Raw genomic sequence first — 26825 nt, 5'->3', positions numbered from 1 at the left:
GTACGTCAGTCCCTATACCGCTGAAGGACTGCTGCAGTATAGGTGAGCGGTCAGCAGTGGTGCACGTCAACCCTATCTATTGTGGACCTATAGCGGTCCTTACAGAACAGCAGACTGTACCGCACTCAAGCCTATGTACCGTAGCACCCTATACCAAGTTACCAGTCCTTATAAGAACTTTTGTGGACCAAGCAGGTTGTGTATTAGTGTTTAGCAGACTGTACGTCAGTCCCTATACCGCTGAAGGACTGCTGCAGTATAGGGCAGCGGTCAGCAGTGGTGCACGTCAACCCTATCTATTGTGGACCGATAGCGGTCCTTACAGAACAGCAGACTGTACCGCACTCAAGCCTATGTACCGTAGCACCCTATACCAAGTTACCAGTCCTTATAAGAACTTTTGTGGACCAAGCAGGTTGTGTATTAGTGTTTAGCAGACTGTACGTCAGTCCCTATACCGCTGAAGGACTGCTGCAGTATAGGGCAGCGGTCAGCAGTGGTGCACGTCAACCCTATCTATTGTGGACCGATAGCGGTCCTTACAGAACAGCAGACTGTACCGCACTCAAGCCTATGTACCGTAGCACCCTATACCAAGTTACCAGTCCTTATAAGAACTTTTGTGGAACAAGCAGGTTGTGTGTTAGTGATTAGCAGACTGTACGTCAGTCCCTATACCGCTGAAGGACTGCTGCAGTATAGGTGAGCGGTCAGCAGTGGTGCACGTCAACCCTATCTATTGTGGACCGATAGCGGTCCTTACAGAACAGCAGACTGTACCGCACTCAAGCCTATGTACCGTAGCACCCTATACCAAGTTACCAGTCCTTATAAGAACTTTTGTGGAACAAGCAGGTTGTGTGTTAGTGATTAGCAGACTGTACGTCAGTCCCTATACCGCTGAAGGACTGCTGCAGTATAGGTGAGCGGTCAGCAGTGGTGCACGTCAACCCTATCTATTGTGGACCTATAGCGGTCCTTACAGAACAGCAGACTGTACCGCACTCAAGCCTATGTACCGTAGCACCCTATACCAAGTTACCAGTCCTTATAAGAACTTTTGTGGACCAAGCAGGTTGTGTATTAGTGTTTAGCAGACTGTACGTCAGTCCCTATACCGCTGAAGGACTGCTGCAGTATAGGGCAGCGGTCAGCAGTGGTGCACGTCAACCCTATCTATTGTGGACCGATAGCGGTCCTTACAGAACAGCAGACTGTACCGCACTCAAGCCTATGTACCGTAGCACCCTATACCAAGTTACCAGTCCTTATAAGAACTTTTGTGGACCAAGCAGGTTGTGTATTAGTGTTTAGCAGACTGTACGTCAGTCCCTATACCGCTGAAGGACTGCTGCAGTATAGGGCAGCGGTCAGCAGTGGTGCACGTCAACCCTATCTATTGTGGACCGATAGCGGTCCTTACAGAACAGCAGACTGTACCGCACTCAAGCCTATGTACCGTAGCACCCTATACCAAGTTACCAGTCCTTATAAGAACTTTTGTGGAACAAGCAGGTTGTGTGTTAGTGATTAGCAGACTGTACGTCAGTCCCTATACCGCTGAAGGACTGCTGCAGTATAGGTGAGCGGTCAGCAGTGGTGCACGTCAACCCTATCTATTGTGGACCGATAGCGGTCCTTACAGAACAGCAGACTGTACCGCACTCAAGCCTATGTACCGTAGCACCCTATACCAAGTTACCAGTCCTTATAAGAACTTTTGTGGACCAAGCAGGTTGTGTATTAGTGTTTAGCAGACTGTATGTCAGTCCCTATACCGCTGAAGGACTGCTGCAGTATAGGGCAGCGGTCAGCAGTGGTGCACGTCAACCCTATCTATTGTGGACCGATAGCGGTCCTTACAGAACAGCAGACTGTACCGCACTCAAGCCTATGTACCGTAGCACCCTATACCAAGTTACCAGTCCTTATAAGAACTTTTGTGGAACAAGCAGGTTGTGTGTTAGTGATTAGCAGACTGTACGTCAGTCCCTATACCGCTGAAGGACTGCTGCAGTATAGGTGAGCGGTCAGCAGTGGTGCACGTCAACCCTATCTATTGTGGACCTATAGCGGTCCTTACAGAACAGCAGACTGTACCGCACTCAAGCCTATGTACCGTAGCACCCTATACCAAGTTACCAGTCCTTATAAGAACTTTTGTGGACCAAGCAGGTTGTGTATTAGTGTTTAGCAGACTGTACGTCAGTCCCTATACCGCTGAAGGACTGCTGCAGTATAGGGCAGCGGTCAGCAGTGGTGCACGTCAACCCTATCTATTGTGGACCGATAGCGGTCCTTACAGAACAGCAGACTGTACCGCACTCAAGCCTATGTACCGTAGCACCCTATACCAAGTTACCAGTCCTTATAAGAACTTTTGTGGAACAAGCAGGTTGTGTGTTAGTGATTAGCAGACTGTACGTCAGTCCCTATACCGCTGAAGGACTGCTGCAGTATAGGGCAGCGGTCAGCAGTGGTGCACGTCAACCCTATCTATTGTGGACCGATAGCGGTCCTTACAGAACAGCAGACTGTACCGCACTCAAGCCTATGTACCGTAGCACCCTATACCAAGTTACCAGTCCTTATAAGAACTTTTGTGGAACAAGTGAGTTGTGAATGTTTAGCAGACTGCAGCAGAAGGGCAGCAGTCAAGTATAATATCCTTTCTATATTTGGAAGAAAGAATATTATACATGTACAAGCCTATTACTGTACCACTGATACCAGTCCTGAAAAGAACCTTTGTGGAACTAATAATAACAGCAAGTCTTTAAAATTACCCTCACTGCCTGACAACACTGCTTCCTTCCTGTCCCTATACAAATTGGCAAAAAAAGAGAACGATTAGTGGTTACTGGAACAGCTCTTTTGTGGACCTTGATAGTAACAGCTAATGATGATGATGATGATGATGATGATGAAAGACTAATCTGGCTGTCCCTGTAGCATACACCGTCCTTTCCCTTTCTCTAAACTAACAAAAGACACTCAGGCTGCTGCAAGAATCAGCAGCACAGCAAACCTATCAACACCTAACACCTATACCAGTCCTGAAAAGAACTTTTGTGTACCAAATAGCTAGTGGTTTATCTCTCCCTACTCCACACAGGAACCTGTCCCTATCGTAACAGAAGAAAGAATGTAAAATGGCCACCGGATCGGGTGTATTTATAGGTTAGGGGGAATGTCCAAGTGTCCATGTGCTGTCATGTCTCAATTGGCTGTCCTGTATCACATGATAAACGTGTCACCAAAGGTTAAAGTTCTTGTATACATTAAACACGTAAGTCCGCCGCGGCGAACGACGGAAAAAGGCGTTCGAACGTGCGGACCGCGAATGTCGGAAATTCGCCGCGAAACGACCGCCGGGCGAAACGTTCGTCCATCACTATTCTGCAATATCTCTATGAAGGTGTCAAGGAATTTTACAATGGTGTCAGGAAAGTGTTGATCAAAGGGGGAAAGGAAAATCAGTCACAAAAGAGCCGAAGGGCTCGTGGGTCTAGCCCGCACACAGACCAAGGACACGCTAACCTTCTTGGGGGTCATTGGTTACTGCCACCAATGGATCCCTGATTGTTGCTACTATGACAACATTCTGAGACAAGCCACAGGTTCTGAAATGTCAGATACTGTATCATGGTCACCAGATATGTTGAATGCATTCTTGTATTTCAAAAATGCTATGGTTGTAGCTCCAGCACTTGGCCTCCCAGATTATGGAAAGATGTTTCATTTATATGCAATGGAAAATTGAAAGACCATGGCAGGTGTCCTCGCCCAGGAACATGGTGGCAAGCTCCGCCCTATTGTTTTTTTTTTTTAAAGGTGGTTCCGGTACAGGTTCAAGGCATGCCTGCGTGTCTCAGAGCATTAGCATCCTGTACGATGGTGGCACTCTGGCACTTCTTTCACTCTGGGACACGGCACCACACTTCACACCACCCACAATGTATCAATCCTGGTGAAAAATGTACATACACTGCACATGTCTGCTCAAAGGTTGAGCGGCTATGACATGATCTTGCTGTCTAATCCAAAATTGCACATCAAATATGCTTCTCCCACTGCAGGACCAGCACCGATCTTAAATGCCCTTTTAGGATTAAAAGGAGAACAGGGTGAGGTTGTGCCACAACATGATTGCATAAACCTCATTCACCAAGACACACCACCCAGATCTGATTTATCTTCCACAACACTGCAGAGCACACACAGGCCAACAAACAGATAGCCAGGAGAAATGCTCTGGCTGATTTAGCTGCTAAACAAGCAGCTATTTCACAAAATGCCCAGATCCAAATGCCCATGCTAGCACCAGAATTGCCCTTTTTTGATCAGGTTCTTTCAGATTTGCAGGGATGTGCAGAAGAAGCTGATCTCAGAGATTGGCACAAAATATGTGTGCAGAAAGATCCAAAAACTGGACTTCCCTGCGAAGAGGGGAAGCCATGTATACCAGTAGCTAGTGCATCACTTTTTATTGCTCAGTATCATGGAATAGGTCACAAAAGCTGGAAGGCCACTTGTGAACTACTGGAGAAAGATTTTTATTTTAAATAACTTTCCTGGAGGCTTAACCACTTCAATACCAGGCACTTAAACACCTTCCTGCCCAGACCAATTTTGAGCTTTCAGCGCTGTCGCACTTAGAATGACAATTGCGTGGTCATGCTACACTGTACCCAAATTAAATTTTTATCATTTTTTTCCCACAAATAGAGCTTTCTTTTGCTGGTATTTGATCACCTCTGCGGTTTTTATTTTTTGCTAAACCAATAAAAAAAGACCGAAAATGTTGAAAAAAAAATTTTTTTTTTTGTTTGTTTCAAAACTTTAAGGTCGGCACTAATGGGCATCGATGGGGTGGCACCAATTAAGTGGCACTGATGAGGTGGCATTGATGGGTTCTGATATATGGCACCAATTGGCGGCACTGATGGGCAACACAGATGGGTACTGATAGGTGGCACGGATTGGCATGGATAGGCGGCACAGATGGGAATGGATAGGCGGCATGGATGAGCATGGATGGGCACTGATAGGAGGCACGGATGGGCACTGATAGGCGGCATTGTATTGTATTATATTGTACTGATGGATGCCAATCAGTGCCAAACAATAATGCATGCCAATCAGTGATGCCCATTGTGGGCACTAATTGGCATCCATTGTGGGCACTGATTGGCATCCATTGTGGGCACTGACTGGCATCCCTGGTGGTCTAGGGTGGCATACCTGGTGCTGGGCATCCCTGGTGGTCTGGTGGCGTCCCTGGTGGTCCAGTGTGGGCATCCTTGGGGGGACTGTGCTGATAATCGATCAGCACAGACCCCCCCTGTCAGAGGAGCAGCCGATCGGCTCTCCCCTACTCCTCTGACAGACGCGAGTGAGGAAAGGCCGATCAACGGCTCTTCCTATTTACACTGTGATCAGCCGTGATTGGACTCGGCTGATCACGTGGTAATGAGTCTCCGACGGAGACTCTTTACCGAGATCATAGTTGCGGGGTGTCAGACTGACACCCCACAACAACGATCGCCGCGATGCGCGCCCCCGGGGGCGCGCAGCGGCTCAAAATCCTGAGGATGTCATATGACGCCCAGTCAGGATTTTGAAACCACTTTGCCACCGTCATTCTGCTATAGGGCGGGCGGCAAGTGGTTAAAGATTATGTATCAAGATGCATCATATGTATCAGGAACAACCCAAACAACCCACACAAGGCCAAACATGAACACTTGATATATCCAACAACTCTGTTTACACATTTGCAGATTGATTTTACCCACATGCCCAAGAAAGGAACCAAACAGGAATATCTGTTTCCTGTTTGGTTTAGAAGCCTTCAGAACCACAAGAGAAGACACACAAACAGTGGTCCGTATACTCACAGAGGAAGTGATTCCTAGATGGGGATGCCCACTACAGATATACTCAGACAATGGCCCAGCTTTCACATCAAAACGTTGCCAAGAATTAGTTAAAGCATTGAAAATACAATGGAAGTTTCACATCCCTTATCACCCACAAAGCTCAGGAATAGTAGAGAAGATGAATAGGACCATTAAGGACAAGCTTAGGAAAGCCACAGGAGGTACGTTCCACAAATGGGATAAAATGCTGCCCATAGTGCTAGCAGAAATCAGGATGACCCCTAACAAAACTTCAGGATATCCCCGTTTGAGGTCCTTATGGGAAGACCATTCCCTACACCATGGGCTAGAACACCTTTGGTTATAGAGACAGGAGATCTTGATCAAATTAGAGAAGAATATGTCCAAAAACTGAGGAGGCACTAATATGCAGGACCGGACTGGCCTACTGTGATACCGGGACATTTCCCAGTAGGCCGCCTGCCCTGGGGCCGCTTTAAGCTGTAGCTGACTGCAGCGCTCCCCTCCCTCGCTCTCTTTCTCATATGTGTCACACAGACAGCGGGCATCTGGGTGTGTGTCACTGAGCTGGCTGGGTCTGTGTTCGGCTGTGCTGTAGCAAGGTCCCACCCCCTAGACCAGCTCGTGTGATAGTAGATAGAACACTGATTGAATCAGTGTTTCGCCTATCACACGAGCCAGTCTAGGAGGGCGAGACCTTGCTATAGCACAGTTGAACACAGACCCAGCCAGCTCCTGTTTGTTCCGTGTCACACAACTTGGGAGATACCCACTTTGTGTGATCAAGACAATGCCATGGTGAGTGTCATGTACAGTGGGGCTGCATTCATATTCACAGTGAGGCTGTATTCATATACACAGTGAGGCTGCATTCATATCCACAGTGTGTCATGGGCACAGTAAAGCTGCATTTGATGGACAGTGAGGCTGCATTGATGGGCACAATGAGGCTGCATTCATATCCACAGTGGGGCTGCATTCATATCCACAGTGGGGCTGCATTCATATCCACAGTGGGGCTGTATTCATATCCACAGTGTGTCACGGGCACAGTAAAGCTGCATTTGATGGACAGTGAGGCTGCATGATGGGCACAATGAGGCTACATTCATGGGCACAGTGAGGCGGCATTCATATCCACAGTGAGGCTACATTCATATCCACAGTGGGGCTGCATTTATATCCACAGTGGGGCTGCATTTATATCCACAGTGGGGCTGTATTGATATCCACAGTGAGGCTGCATTGATATCCACAGTGAGGCTGCATTCATATCCACAGTGAGTCTGCATTCATATACACAGTGGTGCTGCATTCATATCCACAGTGAGGCTGCATTCATATCCACAGTGGGGCTGCATTCATATCCACAGTGGGACTGCATTCATATCCACAGTGGGCCTGCATTCATATCCACATATCCACAGTGTGTCACGGGCACAGTAAAGCTGCATTTGATGGATAGTGAGGCTGCATTGATGGGCACAGTAAAGCTGCAGTCATGGGCACAGGGAGGCTGCATTGATGGGCACAATGAGGTTACATTCATGGGCACAATGAGGCTGCTCTCACAGGTACAGTGATGTTGCATTCATGGGCACAGGGAGGCTGCATTGATGGGCACAATGAAGCTGCATTCACGGGCACAGTGATGTTGCATTCATGGGCACAGTGAGGTTGCACTGATGGGCGCAGTGAGGCTGCATTGATGGGCACAGGGAAGCTGCATTGATGGGCACAGGGAGGCTGCATTGATGGGCAGTGAGGCTACATTCATGGGCACTGCAGTCTCTGACCATCTCTTGTACCATGTCTGCAGTCTCTAACCATCTCCTGTATCATGTATGCATTCTCTGACCATCTCTTGTATCATGTCTGCAGTCTCTGAGCATCTCTTGTATCATCTCTGCAGTCTCTGACCATCTCTTGTATCATGTCTGCAGTCTCTGACCATCTCTTGTACCATGTCTGCTGTTTCTGACCATCTCTTGTACCATGTCTGCAGTCTCTTACCATCTCTTGTACCATGTCTGCAGTCTCTGACCATCTCTTGTACATGTCTGCAGTCTCTGACCATCTCTTGTATCATGTCTGCTGTTTCTGACCATCTCTTGTACCATGTCTGCAGTCTCTGACCATCTCTTGTACATGTCTGCAGTCTCTGACCATCTCTTGTACCATGTCTGCTGTTTCTGACCATCTCTTGTACCATGTCTGCAGTCTCTTACCCAGGGCCGCTGATAGGGCAGTACAAGCAGCCCTGTTGTACCGGGCCCAGCCAGCAGGGGGGGCCCCGAGCAGATTTCTAGCTAAAAAAACGAATTTGCTAAATAACTTTATTAACCTGCTCCCACTTGATTGGCAAGGTATATTGTACCTTCCTGGGCCCCATCAGGTTAATAGAGGGGCCCAGGAGGTGAGAGAAGAAGAGGGACTTTTTCTCCATTTTCGGGTGGAGGCATACAATCCCTGCTCTGCATCTGTGTACCTTGTGCTCACTGTATGCTTTCCTGGGCGGATGGATTCAATTGTAATGCGGCTCCCTTCCCTCAATAAGTGCCGTGCTGCTGCAGCCTGATGGAGAGACTGAACGAGAGAGTAATCCATATGCTGGTCCCACAGGCAAGCAATTCCCTTACACACATCACACACACTGACACACATCACACAGGCTGAGGCTTAGTCCCCTGACTCCCCATTGTGTGCTCATGGTCATTATGATGATCAAAGCACAGCAGGTTCTCTATGGCTCTGTCAGTGTAACATGCTGTGTGGTTGTGATTTTCTTAATATATGGCTGTGCTGTGTGTTACAGACTATAACTCAGCACAGCCATAAGAAAGTCAGCACCACACAGCATGTTACACTGACAGAGCCATAGAGAACCTGCTGTGCCCTGATCATCATAGTGACCATGAGCACATAGTGAGATGCTACTTTACACATGTGATGGGGGAAGGGACAGTAAAAACACACAGCCAAGATGCATTTGTACCACCCCCAAATCACTCCCCTTTAAGAATTTTTCACCCAAGCCTTGCAATCAGGTCCGCCTGTCAGTTTTTCCTGTGGACCAGTGGGTGCAGTAGCTGTGTATGATGGGCACAGTGGCTGCGTTTGATGGCACAGTAGCTAAGTTTGATGGGCACAGTGGCGGCAATTGATGGGTACAGTAGCTACCTATGATGGCACAGTGGCGGCAATTGATGGCACAGTGGCAGCAATTGATGGGTACAGTAGCTGCGTATGATGGCACAGTAGCGGAAATTGATGGCACAGTGGCGGCAATTGATGGCACAGTGGCAGCAATTGATGGGTACAGTAGCTGCGTATGATGGCACAGTAGCGGAAATTGATGGCACAGTGGCGGCAATTGATGGGTACAGTAGCTGCATATGATGTTCATATGATTTTCAGTTTGTTTGCGTCCCCCTCATAAATTTTGAGCATCGCCTGCCACTGATGTGGACCGATTGAAAGCCCCATGTAGGTCTACAGGAGTCCAGATATGAATTGACTTGTGTCCATTCAGGTAAAAAAATAAAATAATAGAATAATAATGGTTATTAAAGCGGAGTTCCACCCACAAGTGGAACTTCTGCTCATCTTCTTCCTCCCCCCCTCCGGTGCCACAATTGGCACCTTTTGAGGGGGAAATGGGGGGGGGGTATAGGGTATCAGCTATCCTTTTCCACTTTCAGGATTCCCTGCCACAGAGCTGTGATGTCACCGCGGGGCTCCCTCCTCCTCCTCTGGCCCCTGGGCCAAACGGGGAGAGAAGCGGGGCCTCGTGCATGTGCAGTAGGGTTTCCAGCGTGAAGCTGAAAGGCTACACTGCCGGGTTCCCTTACCCATAATGGTGGTGGAGCACCCAACAGCTGATGGAAACATCCGCTGCGGGTGTCGAGATCGTTGGACTCCAGGACAGGTAAGTGTCCATTTATTAAAAGCCAGCAGCTGCAGTATGTGTAGCTTCTGGCTTTTAATGTTTATTTTTTTGGGGGTGTAACACCACTTTAAAGGTTCACCTTTTGGAACATCTTACATGTTTCAGCTCCTGCCACCTTTCCCCCAGATTTTGTGACAGCATGGGGTCAAGGGCGGAGCCAGGGGTGGGGTTGTGGGCAGGACCAAGGGGCCCTGTCAGGTATGCTCTATGGGGCCCCATGATTTCTAACAGCGGCCCTGCTCTTACCATCTCTTGTACCATGTCTGCAGTCTCTGACCATCTCTTGTACCATGTCTGCAGTCTCTGACCATCTCTTATATCATGTCTGCAGTCTCTGACCATCTCTTGTACCATGTCTGCTGTCGCTAAACATTCTCTTGTACCATGTCTGCAGTCTCTGGCCATCTTTTGTATCATGTCCGTAACTTCTAACCATCTCTTATATCATGTCTGCAGTCTCTGAGGGAGTCTGGAGAGGAGTCAAGAGAGGGAGAGCTGCCAGGATAGGGGTCATGGGAGAAGTCAGACGTGTGTGGACTGTGGAGAGGAGACTATAGGATAAAACCAGAGCCACCAAGCTGGAGCCAACTGACTGAGCCCTGCAAGGTGCACCTGAGGTCAGTGACAGCGCCGCCAGGCCAGTCTGAGGGCGGCCACTGATGTAAGGGGGAAGTGAATACAACAATGTAAGGGGGTACTGATATAAAGGTTTCCCCCCTATATTAGTAACCCCCCTTTACCTTAGTGCATAGCTCTCAACTGTCCCTGATTACGAAGGACTGTCCCTGATATGGAGCAATGTCCCTCTGTCCCTCATTCCTCCTCATTTGTCCCTCATTTTGGTCTCATCTATATGGTATATAAAATGCAATTTTTATCTTTAAAAAAGTGTTTCCCAGTGCTAAACCTTTCCTCCAATTTTTAAATTGCTGCATTTGTACATTTTAAAAGCCAATATAAAGGAAAAGTAGTGGTAAAACAAAAAACAAAAAACAAAAAAAAAACCCTGTGGATTTAATTAACCTTTTTTTTGGTTAATTCTCGTTTAAGGGGGTGTGGCAAGGGGGCGTGTCCTATGCCTACATATGTTTGTTAGTAGGTGTCCCTCATTCCCATCTCAATGTTGGAAGGTATGCCTTAGTAGTGTATTCTTTCTGTGGAAGGTGGTCTCTGGTCAACAGAGTCGCCCCCCCCCCCTCCACATTCCCAGAGTTCATGGGGACGCCCCTGATGATTGACCACTGTTAGCAATATTAACTGGAATTTGCTTATATATATATATATATATATATCTCCCTATGTGCTTTCATATCTGTCTTCTCTATATATAATACACGCTTCAAATGTGCTTTAAAATGTTTGGTTTTCCCTTTCATGAACAAGGAAATAATGATGCTGTGCTGTTGGGGCTGGTATAAAAATGCTATGGGGCTGGTATGAATTTTTTTCCAGGGCTGGTTTTTATTCCAAGTATGGCCCTGCTAATATGCCGCACTGATGGGCACTAATAGGCGGCACTGATAACCAGCGCTGCCTGGCATCTGTAATGGGCACTGATTGGTAACACTTGTGGGCAGTGGTGGGCACTGATTGCTGCCACTGGTGGGCACTGATTGGTGACACAGCGCTATATTGTAATCAGGGCACTGATGACCAGTGCCCTGATTACATGTGTAGATGTCCCCCTATGTGGAGATGCCGCTGATCAGCTCTCCTCGCCACACACTCTGTCAATGTGTGGCGAGGAGCACCGATTACCGGCATCTCCGTGCTTACATGTGACCGGCTGCGATTGGACACAGCTTTTTACAGGGATCAGGGACGCGCCGTGTCCTAGCGACATGGCACAGCCACAGTCGCCGCGCTGCGCGGCCCCTGTGGACGCACGAGAGCTTCCGTTCTTGGACACTGTCATATGACGGAGTCCCAGAACGAGAGCCACACCGCCCCGCCGTTGGTAGGCAGGCGGCAAACTAGTTAAAGATAACTTTCCCAATTCAAATTGCAGCTGCTGAAGTTTCCCAAGCTGTCAAAAAAGACACATGGGATCGTTGTTTCTGCTTGCTAGGTGAGAAAACACCCTGAAGGGTTAACCGGAAGGAATACAGACACTGCAGACTTCTCACATTAAAGCATTGAGATTCCACCAGGTGACTAATGAACCTGACCCTGCCATACAGAGAAGCAGGATACGAGTAGTAAACAGTTAGGCCTCTTTCACACGGACTGTCCGTTCAGGTCCACCTGTCAGCTTTTTAGGCGGACCTGAACGGACGCTCTATAGACCTTTATGGAGCGTCAGATGTCAGCGGGGACATGTCTGCAGACATCCGATCCGAAAAAGTGTGACGGAGGAAAAACCTACTTTTCCCGTCTGGCCGAGGATCAGATTTGGCGACAGAGGACTCTGTGGTCCGTCCTCATCCGATCTCCCATAGGGTAGAGGGGTGCTCTGACAGGTCCATCCCTGCACAGTGTGCAGAGATGGACCTGTCACCTTCCTGCTCAGCGGGGATCGACGGAGCGATCCCCTGCTGAGCAGAGCGGGCTCCGCACATGGACATGTCTATGTGCAGGAGCCCTTATTTGCTCAGGACAGAATTTGTTTTTAAGAAACCGCCTTAAACATTGATCACCCAGAGCATAGTCATCTCCATATGGATTTTTTTTTTTTTAGCACAAGTGGAGTTACCCACCAACTCAAGAAGAGAAGAAAAGATTGATCGTACACTTGGATCCAAAAGATGCTGTAAAAATGTCTGTGCCATGAGCCAGAAAAATTGCACTGATGATCAGTTGACGCGTTTCACGCGAAAAGAACCATGCTTGTTCAAGCGCGGTTCTTTTCGCGTGAAACACATCAACTGATCATCAGTGCAATTTTGTCTGGCTCATGACAATAAAGAAATTTCTACAGCATCTTTAGGCTCCAAGTGTGCGATCAATCTTTTCTTTTCTTCTTGATATTGCCCATGGTGATGAGCCGGGATTAGCACCTTGGACCGGGTGTGTCCATTTTTTGCCTGGAGCGGTGTGTGCACCCTTGTTCTATCCCCTAAGGGCTCTTTCACATGGGACGGATCCATGCTGATCCACCCCCGTGGACATCCACTTGCTCAGCGGGGATCGTTCCCTTCGATCCCCGCTGAGCAGGAAGATGAAAGGTCCGTCTCTGCACACTGTGCAGGGTCGGACCTTTCAGAGCGCCGCCCTCCCCTATGGGAGATCGGATGATGACGGACCTCAGAGTCTGTCGTCACCTGAGCCGATGACGGATGGAAAAGTAGGTTTTTTCCTCCGTCACACTTTTTCAGATCGGGTCGGATGTCAGCGCTGACATCAGACACTCCATGGAGGTCTATGGAGCATCCGTTCAGGTCCGCCTAAAGAACTGACAGGCCGACCTGTACAGATCGGTCTTGTGAAAGAGGCCTTACTCATGTATCCTTGACCTCTTCCAATCGATGCACCTGCTGGGCGAGCCAGAACCCAGAGGCAGGAACACAACTGCTGCATCCATGCTGGGAATACTTGAAGGCCACCCATTGATAGCAAGGCTCCTGGCAAATGTAAAACACATGGCAGGGCATACACCAGGCATCAAACCCAAGTGTGTGCCATATCACCACCCCACTGATAGCTGGCGACACGGTGAGAACTCCTGTTGAAGCTGGAAGTCTCCTGGATGCCGCAGGACGCTCCTTGTATCCGCTGCCGCCGCAAGAGGCCCGGGACTCTGATGCTTCCAAATAGGTAGTAGACGTGTGCGATTCGTTTCGTACGAATCTCAAATTCGTACGAATTTCCAGAAATTCGTACATTCAGGAGGATCCGAAATACGAATTGCCATGCGTTCGAATTCTGCATGAAATACAAACTTTTGTTTACGAATCCCCAGGAGGAAGTCAGCACAGCACAGGGATAAAAGTGAACAGTTGGTCCTGCGCAAATCTACCAGAAATCCTATATAAAGTGCTACGTGCTAATGAATAAAAAATATATATATTAATAAAATATATAGAAAGCAGGCAAAATACAAAAGTCCATATGGTGGATATCAACGTCTAATTTACTGGCACCAATTGGGGAAATGCAGATAAAAACGGTACTTAAAAAAATCGGGGGGCTGAAGGCTCCCAGAACTCTCACCTCCAAGTGTAGAAAGATAGGCACATCAAACAAAGCAGACCAACTCCATTCTCGTTCCCAGCCACCAGGGGGTCCTCAGCTACAGCCGACTAGGAAACAATGATCTCCGCATTGGGCCACAAGGGGGCCCATATAATGCACTGTAGACTGTACTGTTGTTACGAGGAAGGTTTCCACAGGGGTGTGCAGCTCAAAAAAAAATTTAACATGGAGAGAGAGGGAAGGCACTGATAGTGTAGTAATCCTCAAAATGGTGAAGTTTAATTAAAAAAAGTATAAAAATCGGACTCTTACATTTAAACAAAAGAACAGCACATAAAGCAAAATGATGTTATGGCGTTTTCCACCAGTCCTACTTCACTTCCGGTACGACGTACGGCCACTCCCTACGCGTTGCGTCAATCACGTGACTTCTTCAGGGGAACAGCACAGGGATGGTGGGAGCCCCTCATCTAACGAAAATTCGTATTTCGGAAAGGAAATTCTTCAACGGAATTTCGTATTTCGGAAAAAAAAAAAAAACTTCCATCATCATCGACTGTCATATTGAGGTATATTTTTGCCTTTAAATTCATCGTAAAAAGAACGTTCGTACAAGTTAACGAACCTAACGGCAATTCGTATTTCGTACGAATTGAAATTGAATTTCGGACACGAAATACGAATTAATTTTAATACGAACCGTAACGGAACAGAACGAAACAAATTTATTGACGGCGCCCAGGTCTAATAGGTAGGGAAAACGCCAAACATCAAGGGTCCTATGAGGAGGACAAAAAAAAAAAGGAGGAACACAGCCTCTTGCTCAGACTCGGAATTTATGGGAAAGGGGTCCTATGGTGTAGGACAAGGCTATGCAATCAGCGGACCTCCAGCTGTTTCAAAACTACAAGTCCCATCATGCCTCTGGGTGTCATGCTTGCGGCTGTCAAGGGTCTTGCTATGCATCATGGGACTTGTTCTGCAATAGCTGGAGGTCCGCTAATTGCATATCACTGGTGTAGGAGAACATATGCATGGAGTCTGCCAGAAAACGCGGGCCAACATTTCTTAAGACTTGGAAAATATGTGCCACTTTTATCCAACAAATGTTTTTGTTTTTTTAAATAGACTTTTCAGCATTTGTGAAAGCTTACACCACAACAATAACTCAGCCAATGAAAGGTAATGACTCCATTTTTATTTTTCTACTGCTATCAATGGCCAACACGTTACAACACTTCATCCATGTCTTTGGTAATCTCTGATTTCCTTATGAACTGTTTCTTACATGATGAAGATCAGCCATGGAGTATATCTGAGGTGTATATCAGGGTGTGCTTCTTCCCCACATGAGAGCTGTGATGTCCAGCAACAGAAGACATTTCCTGCACTCAAGGCACTAATACACCTCGAGGGTTGTGTGGGATCCCTGATGTACAGGAAGACAGGACTTCAGTGAGGAACAATTCCCTCACTCAGGACAGGAAAGTGGCTTCTTCCCCGTGTGAGATCTCTGATGTCTGTAAAGATTGGACGTCTTTGAAAAACATTTCCCGCACTCAGGACAAGAATACGGTTTTTCCCCCGTGTGAGACCTTTGATGTTGGACAAGCACGGATTTCTGTACAAAACATTTCCCGCAATCAGAACAGGAATACGGCTTTTCCCCCGTGTGATACATCTGATGTGTGACAAGTTCTGATTTTTGTAAAAAACATTTGTCACAATCAGGACAGGAATAAGGCTTCTCCCCTGTGTGAGATCTCTGATGTGTGTAAAGATGGGACTTCTGTGAAAAACATTTCCCGCACTCTGAACAGGAAAACGGCTTCTCATCCGTGTGAGATCTCTGATGTCTGTTAAGCCGGGACTTCAGTGAAAAACATTTCCCGCACTCAGGACAGGAATATGGCTTTTCTCCTGTGTGAGAACTTTGATGTTGGACAAGCCATGATTTTTGTACGAAACATTTCCCGCACACGGAACAGGAATACAGATTTTCCCCCGTGTGCAATCTCTGATGTGCGACAAGTTCTGAGTTTTGTAAAAAACACTTCCCGCACTCAGGACAGGAATAAGGCTTCTCCCCCGTGTGCAAGCTCTGATGTTTGTAAAGATGGGCCTTCTGTGAAAAACATTTCCCACACTCTGAACAGGAATACGGCTTCTCATCTGTGTGAGATCTCTGATGTTTGTAGAGGCGGGACTTCAGTAAAAAACATTTCCCGCATTCAGGACAGGAATATGGCTTTTCTCCTGTGTGAGACCTTTGATGCTGGACAAGCACTGATTTTTTTACATAAGATTTCCCGCACTCGGAACAGGAATATGGTTTTTCGTCCGTGTGCGACCTCTGATGTGTGACAAGTTCTGATTTTTCTAAAAAACACTTTCCACACTCAGGACAGGAATAAGGCTTCTCCCCCGTGTGCAATTTCTGATGTCTGTAAAGGTTGGACTTCTTTGAAAAACATTTCCCGCACTCAGGACATGTGTGTGGCTTCTCTCCTGTGTGAGATCTTTTATGCTCATCGAGATTGAATTTGGACTGGAAGCACTCCCCGCACTCAGTACAGGGAAACCTCTTCTCTGTTGGAAGGACGGCCCCGTCCCTCACAGTCTGAGGTTCCTCAGGATAAGAGGAATACGATGGTCCATCTACACTGTGTGGTGCCGGATGGACATTTGAGGTAGTCGGGTTTTCTCCTGGACTATACTGTGTGATGTCCTCATCTTCTACTTTACAGTCTGGAGACAAAGTGAGACAATCCTCTGAGGGTTTCCTCATCTCCCGTCCATCTACTAAAATAGAAATACAAAGATTATTACTAGACATGAGCTGATTGGTTCCCCTAAACCAGGACTCCGCCCACATCAGGCAGCTTTGTCTCTGAGGATCTTACAATTCCCCCCTCAAGGTAACTAGTAAATGGGTCCTCTGATCCCCTACCAGATCATTTCTTTATTCATGGACCTTAGTCAGAGAGTGAGGAAACAACGAGAACTGTCTTTTATAGGAGTGACACTGATGAGGGGATTATAGGACGAGTGTCCCCTCCCCCTCTATCACTCATTGCCATCTTCCCAACACAAGAAGTCCTGCACTTCCTTATTTAGTCCATGATTTAGTCATGAATAACAGCTGGGCTGAGCCCCACCAGAGGTCAGAGAGTGAGGATGGGGGGAGAGCAACTAAGATGAAGACTGGACTGATCCTGAAGACCCCCATCATTAGGTTATTGACTCCTCCCTCATTATCACTTTCTGTTTAAGGTTCCAAAGTCTGAGGATGTTATCACATTATTATCAACATGTAAAAGTCTGTGTAGCCCCCTCTAGTGTACTAGATGTAAATAGGTTTCGCTATTAGTGTAGGAAATGTATTTTTGGCTCAGGGCCAGGCCTGGGAATCTGGGTCGGGGTTCAGTGACTCAGGGCTGGATGACTTATCAGGCAGTCTCTATGGCACTTCCTCCTGGTCTGGAAGCTGGTAGAAACTTCTAGAGCTGGGAGCAAGGAGGGGCTGCCTTGGATATTTATGAGGGTCTCAGCCAATGCCCAGTGGAAAGGGGCCAGCAGAGGGCGAGTTTACCTTAAATAGCCATGAGCAATGCCAGCAGGGGGGGTTGGGTGGAAGATGGAATGCTGAGGAGGCTGTCGGTGGCCCTTGAGTGTGCCCCCTAGTCTGGGGGGTGACCTCAGGCCTGGGGCTCAGGTGCTAAAGGGACCGTACCAAAACACATGGAGGAATACTTTCGTGGAGGCACAGGAGCAGAGAGTGAGGACAGTTGAAGCAGGTCAGCACATCCAGGAGACCTCCTGAGAGTCAGCCAGGTGTGCTGGCGAGTGTCAGTCTGGAGGACTGTGTGGAGAAGTTAGCCAGGAGGGCTAGTGAATGGGGCAACTGCAGCCAGGAGGGCTGGCAGGACATGAAGAGGCAGTGCTGGGATCAGTGACCACAGGGAGGAAGTGCTGGAAAAAGGTGTAAGCTGTGTCACTCCACTGTTCTACAAGTATAGGGGCTGTGAGTCCTGGCCTGTGATGGTCCTTTGCTACAAAATACTGCAGGATCTGTATATGGGCACTGATATGCTGCTCTGATGTGCACTGATGGCCATGGAGGCAGTGTTTAGGGGTGGGGCGGGGGTTGGGTGGGGTAACTGATGGCGCACAATTGTTAAGGCCTGGCTAGCAGCTCAGGACTTGAACTTTTGAGCCCTGACAGAGGATATAGTTCAGGGGTCAGGAGTATGTAATGTACAACAGAGTATACAATGCAGGGGTCAGGAGTATTTAATGTACAACATTGAGTATATAGTGCGAAGACGGCTACAGCGTGGGCTTACTTTGCCAGGAGGGTGTACCTGGCCTCCTCCCTTATTTGTGTGGCGTGCTCTGCAATTGATGAGTACGATCAGGGTAAAGGGCCAATCACAGCGCCCATTTACAACATGATCAGCTGCATCCAATGACAGCTGATCGCAAAGTAAACACAAGCCGGTTATCAGCATTCCTTTCCTCACATTGACATCATGAGGAGGGGAGAAGAAAGCCAATAACCCACTGGTGTTAAAGGGACACGGGGCCACACAATGAGATTGGAGGACAAATCAGACATTTTTGGGACCATAAACATTTATACAGTGATCAGTGCTATAAAAATGCACCGATTACTGTGTAAATGTCACTGTCAGGGAAGAGGTTAACACTAGGGGGCGATCAAGGGGTTAAATGTGTTCCCTGACTGTGTTCTAACTGTGGGGGGATGGTACTGACTTGGGGAGGAGACCGATCGTTGTTCCTATATACTAGGAACACAGGATCTGTCTCCTCTCCCCTGACAGGACATGGATTTGTGTGTTTACACACTCAAATCCCCATTCTCACTCTGTCAGGAGCAATCGCGGGTGCCTGGTGGACATCATGGCCGACGAGCACGCACATCGGCTCCTTAGGGACGCGCGCCCCCTATACTCCTTAAAGCGCCTGCCCTATGGCAAATTGTGCAGGAGTGCTTTGTGCACTGGTCCAAATCATTTGGTGGAGGGGGGATTATGGTGTGGGGTTGTTTTCAGGGGTTGGGCTTGGCCCCTTAGTTCCAGTGAAGGGAAATCGTAAGGCGTCAGCATACCAAGGCATTTTGGATGATTTCATGCTCCCAACTTTGTGGGAACAGTTTGGGGATTCCCCTTCCTGTTCCAACATGACTGGGCACCAGTGCACAAAGCAAGGTCCATAAGGACATGGATGAGCGAGTTTGGGGTGGAGGAACTTGACTGTCCTGCACCTCAACCCGACAGAACACCATTGGGATAAATTTGAGCGGAGACTGCGAGCCAGGCCTTCTCATCCAAAATCAGTGCCTGACCTCACAAATGCGCTTCTGGAAGAATGGTCAAACATTCCCATAGACACACTCCTAAACCTTCTGGACAGCCTTCCCAGAAGAGTTGAAGCTGTTATAGCTGCAAAGGGTGGGCCAACGCAATATTGAACCCTACGGACTAAGACTGGGATGCCATTTAAATTCATGTGTGTGTAAAGGCAGACATCCCAATACTTTTGACAACATAGTGTATGACCGATTACTAAAACAGTATTAAAATTATAACTACTATTACACTACTTCTACAGATCAAATCACATCTCAGCTAATGGAAAAACTGCCCTACTCTTATATTTATATTACGTTCACATTTATGTTACAGGTACAGACAGAGGAATGTATTTAGTGTTAATGACGAACCTGAGCTGATCTCTGTAGGAGTGTCCTCCTTTTTAAATGTCCGGGGACATCTCTCTGGTGGGCTCCTGGTATTAGTTGGCTCCATCATATCCTTGCGTCCTTCTAAAAACTCCTCCATCACTCCATACTCCTCATCCTCCTCTTTATACTCTTCTTTAACAATAATATTATAATCCCCGAGGTTTCCACTCTGAGAGATATAATAAAACATTCACTGTGACAAACATCTTGTGTATAGATCAGAACTACCAGTAATTGTTAATCATCTACCTCATCATGATAAGGGATGGTGTGATCTTCCTGTGTGGAATCCCGGGAATACAGAGGATGGGGACATCTCTCTGGTGGGCTCCTGGTATTAGGTGGCTCCATCATATCCTTGTGTCCTTCTGAAAACTCCTCCATCACTCCATACTCCTCATCTTCCTCTTTATACTCTTCTTTGACAACAATACTACCGTTCCCGAGGTTTCCACTCTGAAAGAAAAAAACAAAACGTTCAACGTAGCAAACATGCTGTGTATAAATCATAATGACCAATAATTGTCAATCATCTACCTGATGAAGGTGAGGGATGATGTGATCTTCTGGTGAGGAATCCCGGGAATACAGAGGACGGGGACATCTCTCTGGTGGGTTTCTGTAGCTGGATGACTCCACCATGGTGTCCTTGTACAGATCTTTGTGTTCTTTTAGAGAGTCCTCCATCACCCCATCCTCATCATCCTCCTCTTTCATCTCTTCTTTAACTTCTGCTTTGGAGTCACTCAGGTTTCCACTCTGAATATATAATAAAAATGACATCAATGGTAACAATGCAGATAATGTACAGATCCTAATGATACTATCAGTGATTGTTCCTCACCTACCCAGGGCCGTCTTTAAGGCAGGACAAAAGGGGCATCTGCCCTGGGCCCTGTCATTGTTGTGGGGCCCAAAGCAGCTGCCTCATACTTACCAACTATCCCAGTTTAAATTCCCTTGTCCTCTGAAGTTTTAGTCATGTGCTGTGTCCTTATTGCCTTATTGTTGTGTACAGGGCAACGGCATTCATAAATAAATAGCTGCGGCCGGCAGTATTAATATGTAAATAAAGGTGGCATTCATATGTAGATCATGCCCCCCTGCACTGAGGAGATGGTGTGCTGTAACCTCTAGCAACCAATCAGTGAGCAGTAATACTGTACAGTAATCTCTAGCAACCAATTAACAAGCAGAAATCATTTGCTGTAACCTCTAGCAACTAATCAGTGAACCGTAATGTGTAATATGTGCTGTAACCTCTAGCAACCAGTCAGTAAGCAGTAACGATATGCTATAACCGATGGCAACCAATTGCTGCCTGATCTGATACAGTAAACTGACTTTAAGTCTAGCTGCTATTTAGTGTATGTCTCAGTGCATGTGGAGAGCGAAACTGCATGGGAGGGGGGGCCCAAGAAAATGTTTGCCCAGGGTCCAATCAATATTAAAGATGGCCCTGCACCTACCTGATGATGGTGAGGGATGGTGTGATCTTCCTGTGTGGAATCCCGGGAATACAGAGGACGGGGACATCTCTCTGGTGGGTTCCCATTACTGGATCCATCTGTAGGAAACACACACACTGACTGAATACATTGTTTCTATGTGATTATCAGATGATGGGGGATCTAGGTGGAGCCTCCGTACTGCTCTCTCCTTTACAATAAAGTCTCCTCTTACCCGGTGATGTGAGGGGCGGCTGATTGTCCATCCTCATTGGTGCCGACATTTGATCTATACAGGCTTCCCTGTAGACAGACAAAATTTGGGAAATTAAAGTAAAAATGATTTGGATGGTATTGGTCAAGTTCTGTCCTCATTAGAACCGTTTAGTATCTGCTGCATTTCGAGAACCTGGGACTATCGTGGTCTGCTGAATCATAAATACAATTTTTTTCTGTTGGGTTTGAAATCTGGCCAGAGTTGGCAGCCAATAAGAATAAATTGGCAGAACTTGATCTGGAGGCCCTGGACTATGAGAGGAGGATCGTGGAGGCCCTATGGACTAGGAAAGAGGGTGCCTAAAGGACCTTCCAGCTTCCGGGAGAAAGAGCCTGGGCTGAGGCAGAGCCTGCCTGGGCCCTAAAAGGTGAGTTCACAATATAAATGGGGACATTTATCAATTGTCGCAATTGTATGCCAAATAGGAGCAGAAGGAGAAGTCCAGCCAAAGCCTGTTTGGATGTACTTCTCCTGTTGATCACATCAGTGCAGATTGTTTTGCACTCCTGTGACCCATTTTCAGCTGACAGAGGGCTTAAGCCTGTTCTCGGCTGATGTCACAGAGTCGGTCTAGGCTGGGGAAAGACGCAACCATATGGTTGGGATCTACTCACACGCCTGGACTGGAACCCAGCTCAGCGAGCCGCTGGGAGGCTGAGCCGGCCACTCCCGCCCCCTCCACAGCCCGGTGTTTCAATGAGCACTCTTTCCTGCTATTTGGCCCACATGAGCCGCCGCTACATAAGTATTGCACATTCTTTGTTAAAGTGGTTGTAAAGGCACAACATTCTATGCATGAAAGTAAAAAGCCATTCTGTTTGCAGCAGCCCCCCCCCCCACCTAATTCTTACCTGAGCCCCCTCTCGATCCAGCGATGTCTACGAGAGCCTTGGCTGTCTGGGGACTCTCACTCCTGATTGGCTTTTGGCAGAGTGAATGGAGTCAAACCATGGCTCCGGGTGTGAATGGACACACAGAGCCATGGCTCGGGAGCACGCCTGCTTGGGTGCCCCCGTAGCAAGCTGCTTGCTGTGGGGGCATCCAGAAAGAGGGAGGGGCCAGGGGTGCTGGCGAGGGACTTGAGAAGAGGAGGATCGGGGCTGCTCTTTGCTAAACCATTATACAGAGCAGGTAAGTTTAACAGATTTATTGTTTGTCGTTTATTGTTTATTGGTTAGATGTGTGTAGTAAAGGATATGCAATAGAACAGTTTTATTTTATTAAAATGAGTGTACTGAGGTTTGTACTGTCTGCTACATACTCACTTGTGGCACAGTCATTAAAGCATATGGCCCTTCAGGCCCCTGCCACTGTTGATGTAATCTGACCACACCCACAGTTTTTGGCGTGGCACCGCTATATTGGCACATACAATTTTTCTTGGGGGTGCTAAAAAAATTAGCAGCCCCGGGTGCAAGATGTGTTAGCTACGCCACTGGGGGGAGAAATGTGTCCTCTTCCCTCTAATGGCAGCCCAGTGTGGGTAGGAGGGTTTGGTTGCCAAAGTATACAGGACATTTTACAGAACCTGTGTCTTCGGAAAATATTGGACTGCCTCCCCCAGATGCACAGCACTGATCCCTGGCCACCCATTCCATGATGCTCTGCAAACAGATCTCTAAGAATGAGTGCCCACCAAGGGGTGGAGGACTGTCCTTCACTCCACTTGTTATCTTGGAAATAAATATTTGACCAGAGAGAAGGGTGAAGGTTGCCTTCTTTTCCTGGCAGGAGTTCTGTAAGGAGGTCTGAAAGTAAGTTCAAGTGGGAGAATTATCATAGACCAAGATCCCCCTCCCTACCTTGGAGTCCCCCTGAACCCTACAACCTCCTCTTCCCACAGAGCCCTTCTGCCCACCAACCCTATCAAGGGTCCAGAGTCCGTCAGATACACAACCTTCTCAGGGGCCTCAAAATCCTTCAGCTTCAATACCCCCTCAGAGGTCCCTCAGCTCCTCTACTTCCCTCAGAACCTTCAGTATTTTCCTCCCTCTGACACCAATGATGGGACATACTCTTCATGGCCCGCCAAGGGGTCAAGGACTGCCTTGCTTTATTCCTCATGGCATCTTGGAAAATAAATTAGACCAGTGAGATGGTAAGAAGGTGAAGGTTGCCTTCCTTTCCTGACAGGAGTTCTGTAAGGAGGTCTAAAAGTAAGTTCAGGTGGGAGAATCATCATAGACCAAGATCCCCCTCCCTACCTTAGAGTCCCCCTGAGCCCTACAATCTCCTCTTCCCTCAGAGCCCTGCTGCCCACCAATCCTATTAAGGGCCCAGAGTCCTTCAGCTACATTACCTCGCCAAGGGCCCCAAAGTCCTTTAAACTCAATACTCCCTCAACTCTTCTACTTCCCTCAGAACCAGGGCCCGTACAAGGCAGTGGCGGAAGGGGTGGATGCCCTGGGCAGTACAATTTGCTCGAGGGGGGCACAGGTGAAATGCTGGCAGTGTGCTTCACAGTACACACTAGCCGGTGCCGCTAATCATAGTTACATAGTAGCTGAGGGAGAAAAAAAAAAAAAAAAAGATACAAGTCCAACCTATGTGTGTGATTATATGTCAGTATTACATTGTATATCCCTGAATGTTGCGGTCATTCAGGTGCTTATTTAATAGTTTCTTGAAAGCATCCTTGCTCTTACAATAAAGAACCCTCTACGTAGTTTAAGGTTAAACCTCTTTTCTTCTAATTTTAATGAGTGGCCACGAGTCTTATTAAACTCCCTTCCGCGGAAACATTTTATCTCTATTGTGGGGTCACCAGTAGGGAAGAGCTTCGAGTTCGAGTCAAGCTCATGTTCGACTCAAACACTGCCTGTTTGCCTTTTCGGCAAACAGTGAACAATTTGGGGTATTCGCAGCAAATTCGAAAAGCTGCGGAACACCCTGTACAAGTCTATGGGAGAAATCTAAAGTGCTAATTTTAAAGGCTATTATGCAAGTTATTGTCCTAAAAAGTGTTTGGGGACCCGGGTCCTGCCCCAGGGGACATGTATCAATGCAAAAAAAATAAAAGTGTAATATTCCTTTAAATTTCGTACCTGGGGGGTGTCTATAGTATGCCTGTGAAAGGGCACATGTGTCCCATGCTTAGAACTGTCCCTGCACAAAGTGTCATTTCTGCAGGAAAAAAAGTCATTTAAAATCGCTCGCGGCTATAATGAATGGTCGGCTCCCCGTAATACAGTCATTGATAAAAAAAAAAAAAAGCGTGGGGTTCCCCCAAATTCAATTACCAGGCCCTTCAGGTCTGGTATGGATATTAAGGGGAACCCGCATCAAATATAAAAAAAAAAAATTAAATACATGGAGTTCCCCCTAAATATCAATACTAGACCCTTCAGGTCTGGTATGGATTTTAAGGGGAACTCCGCGCCAAATTAAAAAAAAAAATGGCAGAGTTCCCCCTAAAAATCCATACCAGACCCTTTATCCGAGCACGCAACCTGGCAGGCCGCAGTAAAAAAAAAGGGGGGGGGGGACGAGAGAGCGCCCCCCTCCTGAACCGTACCAGGCCACATACCCTCAACATTGGGAGGATGCTGTGACCCCTCAAAGCACCTTGTCCCCATGTTGATGAGGACAAGGGCCTCATCCCCACAACCCTGGCCGGTGGTAGTGGGGGTCTGCGGGCGGGGGGCTTATCAGACTCTGGAAGTCCCCTTTAACAAGGGGACCCCCAGTTCCCGCCCCCTTCCCGCCCCCTTCCCCAATGACGTGTGGGTGACCCCACCCCCTCTGATGTAACGAAAGTTTCCATTACATCAGAGGGGGGGCGGGGTCACCTACACGTCATTGGGGAAGCCGGGCTTCCCCACTTGCATCAGAGGGGGGCAGGGTCAGGTGACGGGTGTCCCCGCCCTCCTCATATAAGAAATGTCAGGCTGCCGGGATCCCCGCAGTGTCTCCTCCGGTGGAGACAGAGGATGGATGGATCCGCTGCGCTGGAAGGAGAGATCACCCGTCGCTGGATCAGATAAGCCATTGCTGGACCCCGGAGAGATGATCATCCGTCACTGGATAGCAAGAGTGGATTACCACCACTGGAATCTTTTTTTAAAAAATTTTATTTTTAATAAAGGACTTTTTCAACTGTGTGTGTTTCTTTGTGAAATGGTAGGGGTACTTTTGTACCCCGTTACCATTTCAAACAGGGGGAGGCCGGGATCTGTGGGTCCCCTTGTTAAAGGGGCTTCCAGATTCTGATAAGCCCCCCGCCCGTAGACCCCCACAACCACCGGCCAGGGTTGTGAGGTTGAGGCCCTTGTCCTCATCAACATGGGGACAAGGTGCTTTGAGGGGGTCACAGACCCCCAAAGCATCCTCCCAATGTTGAGGGCATGTGGCCTGGTACGGTTCAGGAGGGGGGGGGTTCTCTTGCCCCCCCCTCTTTTCCTGCGGCCTGCCAGGTTGTGTGTTCGGATAAAGGGTCTGGTATGGATTTGTAGGGGGAACTCCACGCCATTTTTTTTTACATTTGGCGTGATGTTCCCCTTAAAATCCATACCAGATATGAAGGGCCTGGTAATTGAATTTGGGGGAACCCCCACGCTTTTTCTTTTTTTTTTATCAATGACTTTCAATGACTGTTCTCTGTATTACGGGGAGCCGACAATAAATGTCCCTTGGGGCAGGACCCAGGTTCCCAAACACTACATTAGTACAATAACTTGCATATTAGCCTTTAAAAATTAGCACTTTAGATTTTGAACGTTCGAGTCCCGTAGACTTTAATAGGGTTCTAAAGTTCACACGAAGTTTAGATCTGTTCGCAGGTTCTGGTGTGAAGCGAACCAAACCGGGGGGTGTTCGGCTAATCCTTAGTCACCAGTACGGTATTTATAAATTGAAATCATATACCCTCTCAAGCGTATCTTCTCCAGAGAGAATAAGGTCAGTGCTTGCAACCTTTCCTCATAACTAATATTCTCCAGACCCTTTATTAGCTTTGTTGCCCCTTTTGTATTCGTTCCATTTCCTGGACAGCATACTCCAGGTGCGGCCGGACCAGAGTCTTGTAGAGTCTTGTAGAGCGGGAGAATTATTGTTTTATCTCTGGAATTAATCTCAACGCATGGCCAACGTTGAGTTCCACCTGGTGGGCATGTCACATATAAGGCGGTTCTTGGGTAGGTTCAATCCCTTTTGGAGCTCAGCCAGCCGAGCACTGGCATTAAATGATCGGCGGAAATGCACACAGACTTTCCTGACCATTCCGAGTTTTGTCTGAACGCATCGGTCAGGCGGCCACCTTCTCCACCACTCCTTCTGTGACCCTGTCCTGGTGCCGTAGTCGCACAGGTACTCATTGATGGCCCTCTGCTGCGTGTGCAGCCGCTGCAGCATG

The 26825-nt window shown here is 47.7% G+C and overlaps 1 protein-coding gene across 1 annotated transcript in view; it reads right to left on the bottom strand.

Moving 5' to 3' along the window:
• Positions 1–26825, bottom strand: part of LOC143986844 (uncharacterized) — a 247655-nt gene that overhangs the window by 23925 nt on the left and 196905 nt on the right. The window contains 7 exon segments of the mRNA XM_077485252.1: positions 3541–3604; positions 15410–16785; positions 19730–19919; positions 20000–20206; positions 20288–20509; positions 21220–21317; positions 21434–21501. Of these exon segments, the coding sequence (XP_077341378.1) occupies positions 3541–3604; positions 15410–16785; positions 19730–19919; positions 20000–20206; positions 20288–20509; positions 21220–21317; positions 21434–21501 (2225 nt within the window).

The sequence above is a fragment of the Lithobates pipiens genome, unplaced genomic scaffold, assembly GCF_037356315.1.
Source record: "Lithobates pipiens isolate NorthernLeopardFrog02 unplaced genomic scaffold, aLitPip1_a1.2 Scaffold_18, whole genome shotgun sequence".
NCBI classification, from domain to species: Eukaryota; Metazoa; Chordata; class Amphibia; order Anura; family Ranidae; genus Lithobates; species Lithobates pipiens.
The sequence above is the reverse complement of the archived record's forward strand: the minus strand, read 5'-3'. Positions and strand labels throughout refer to the sequence as shown.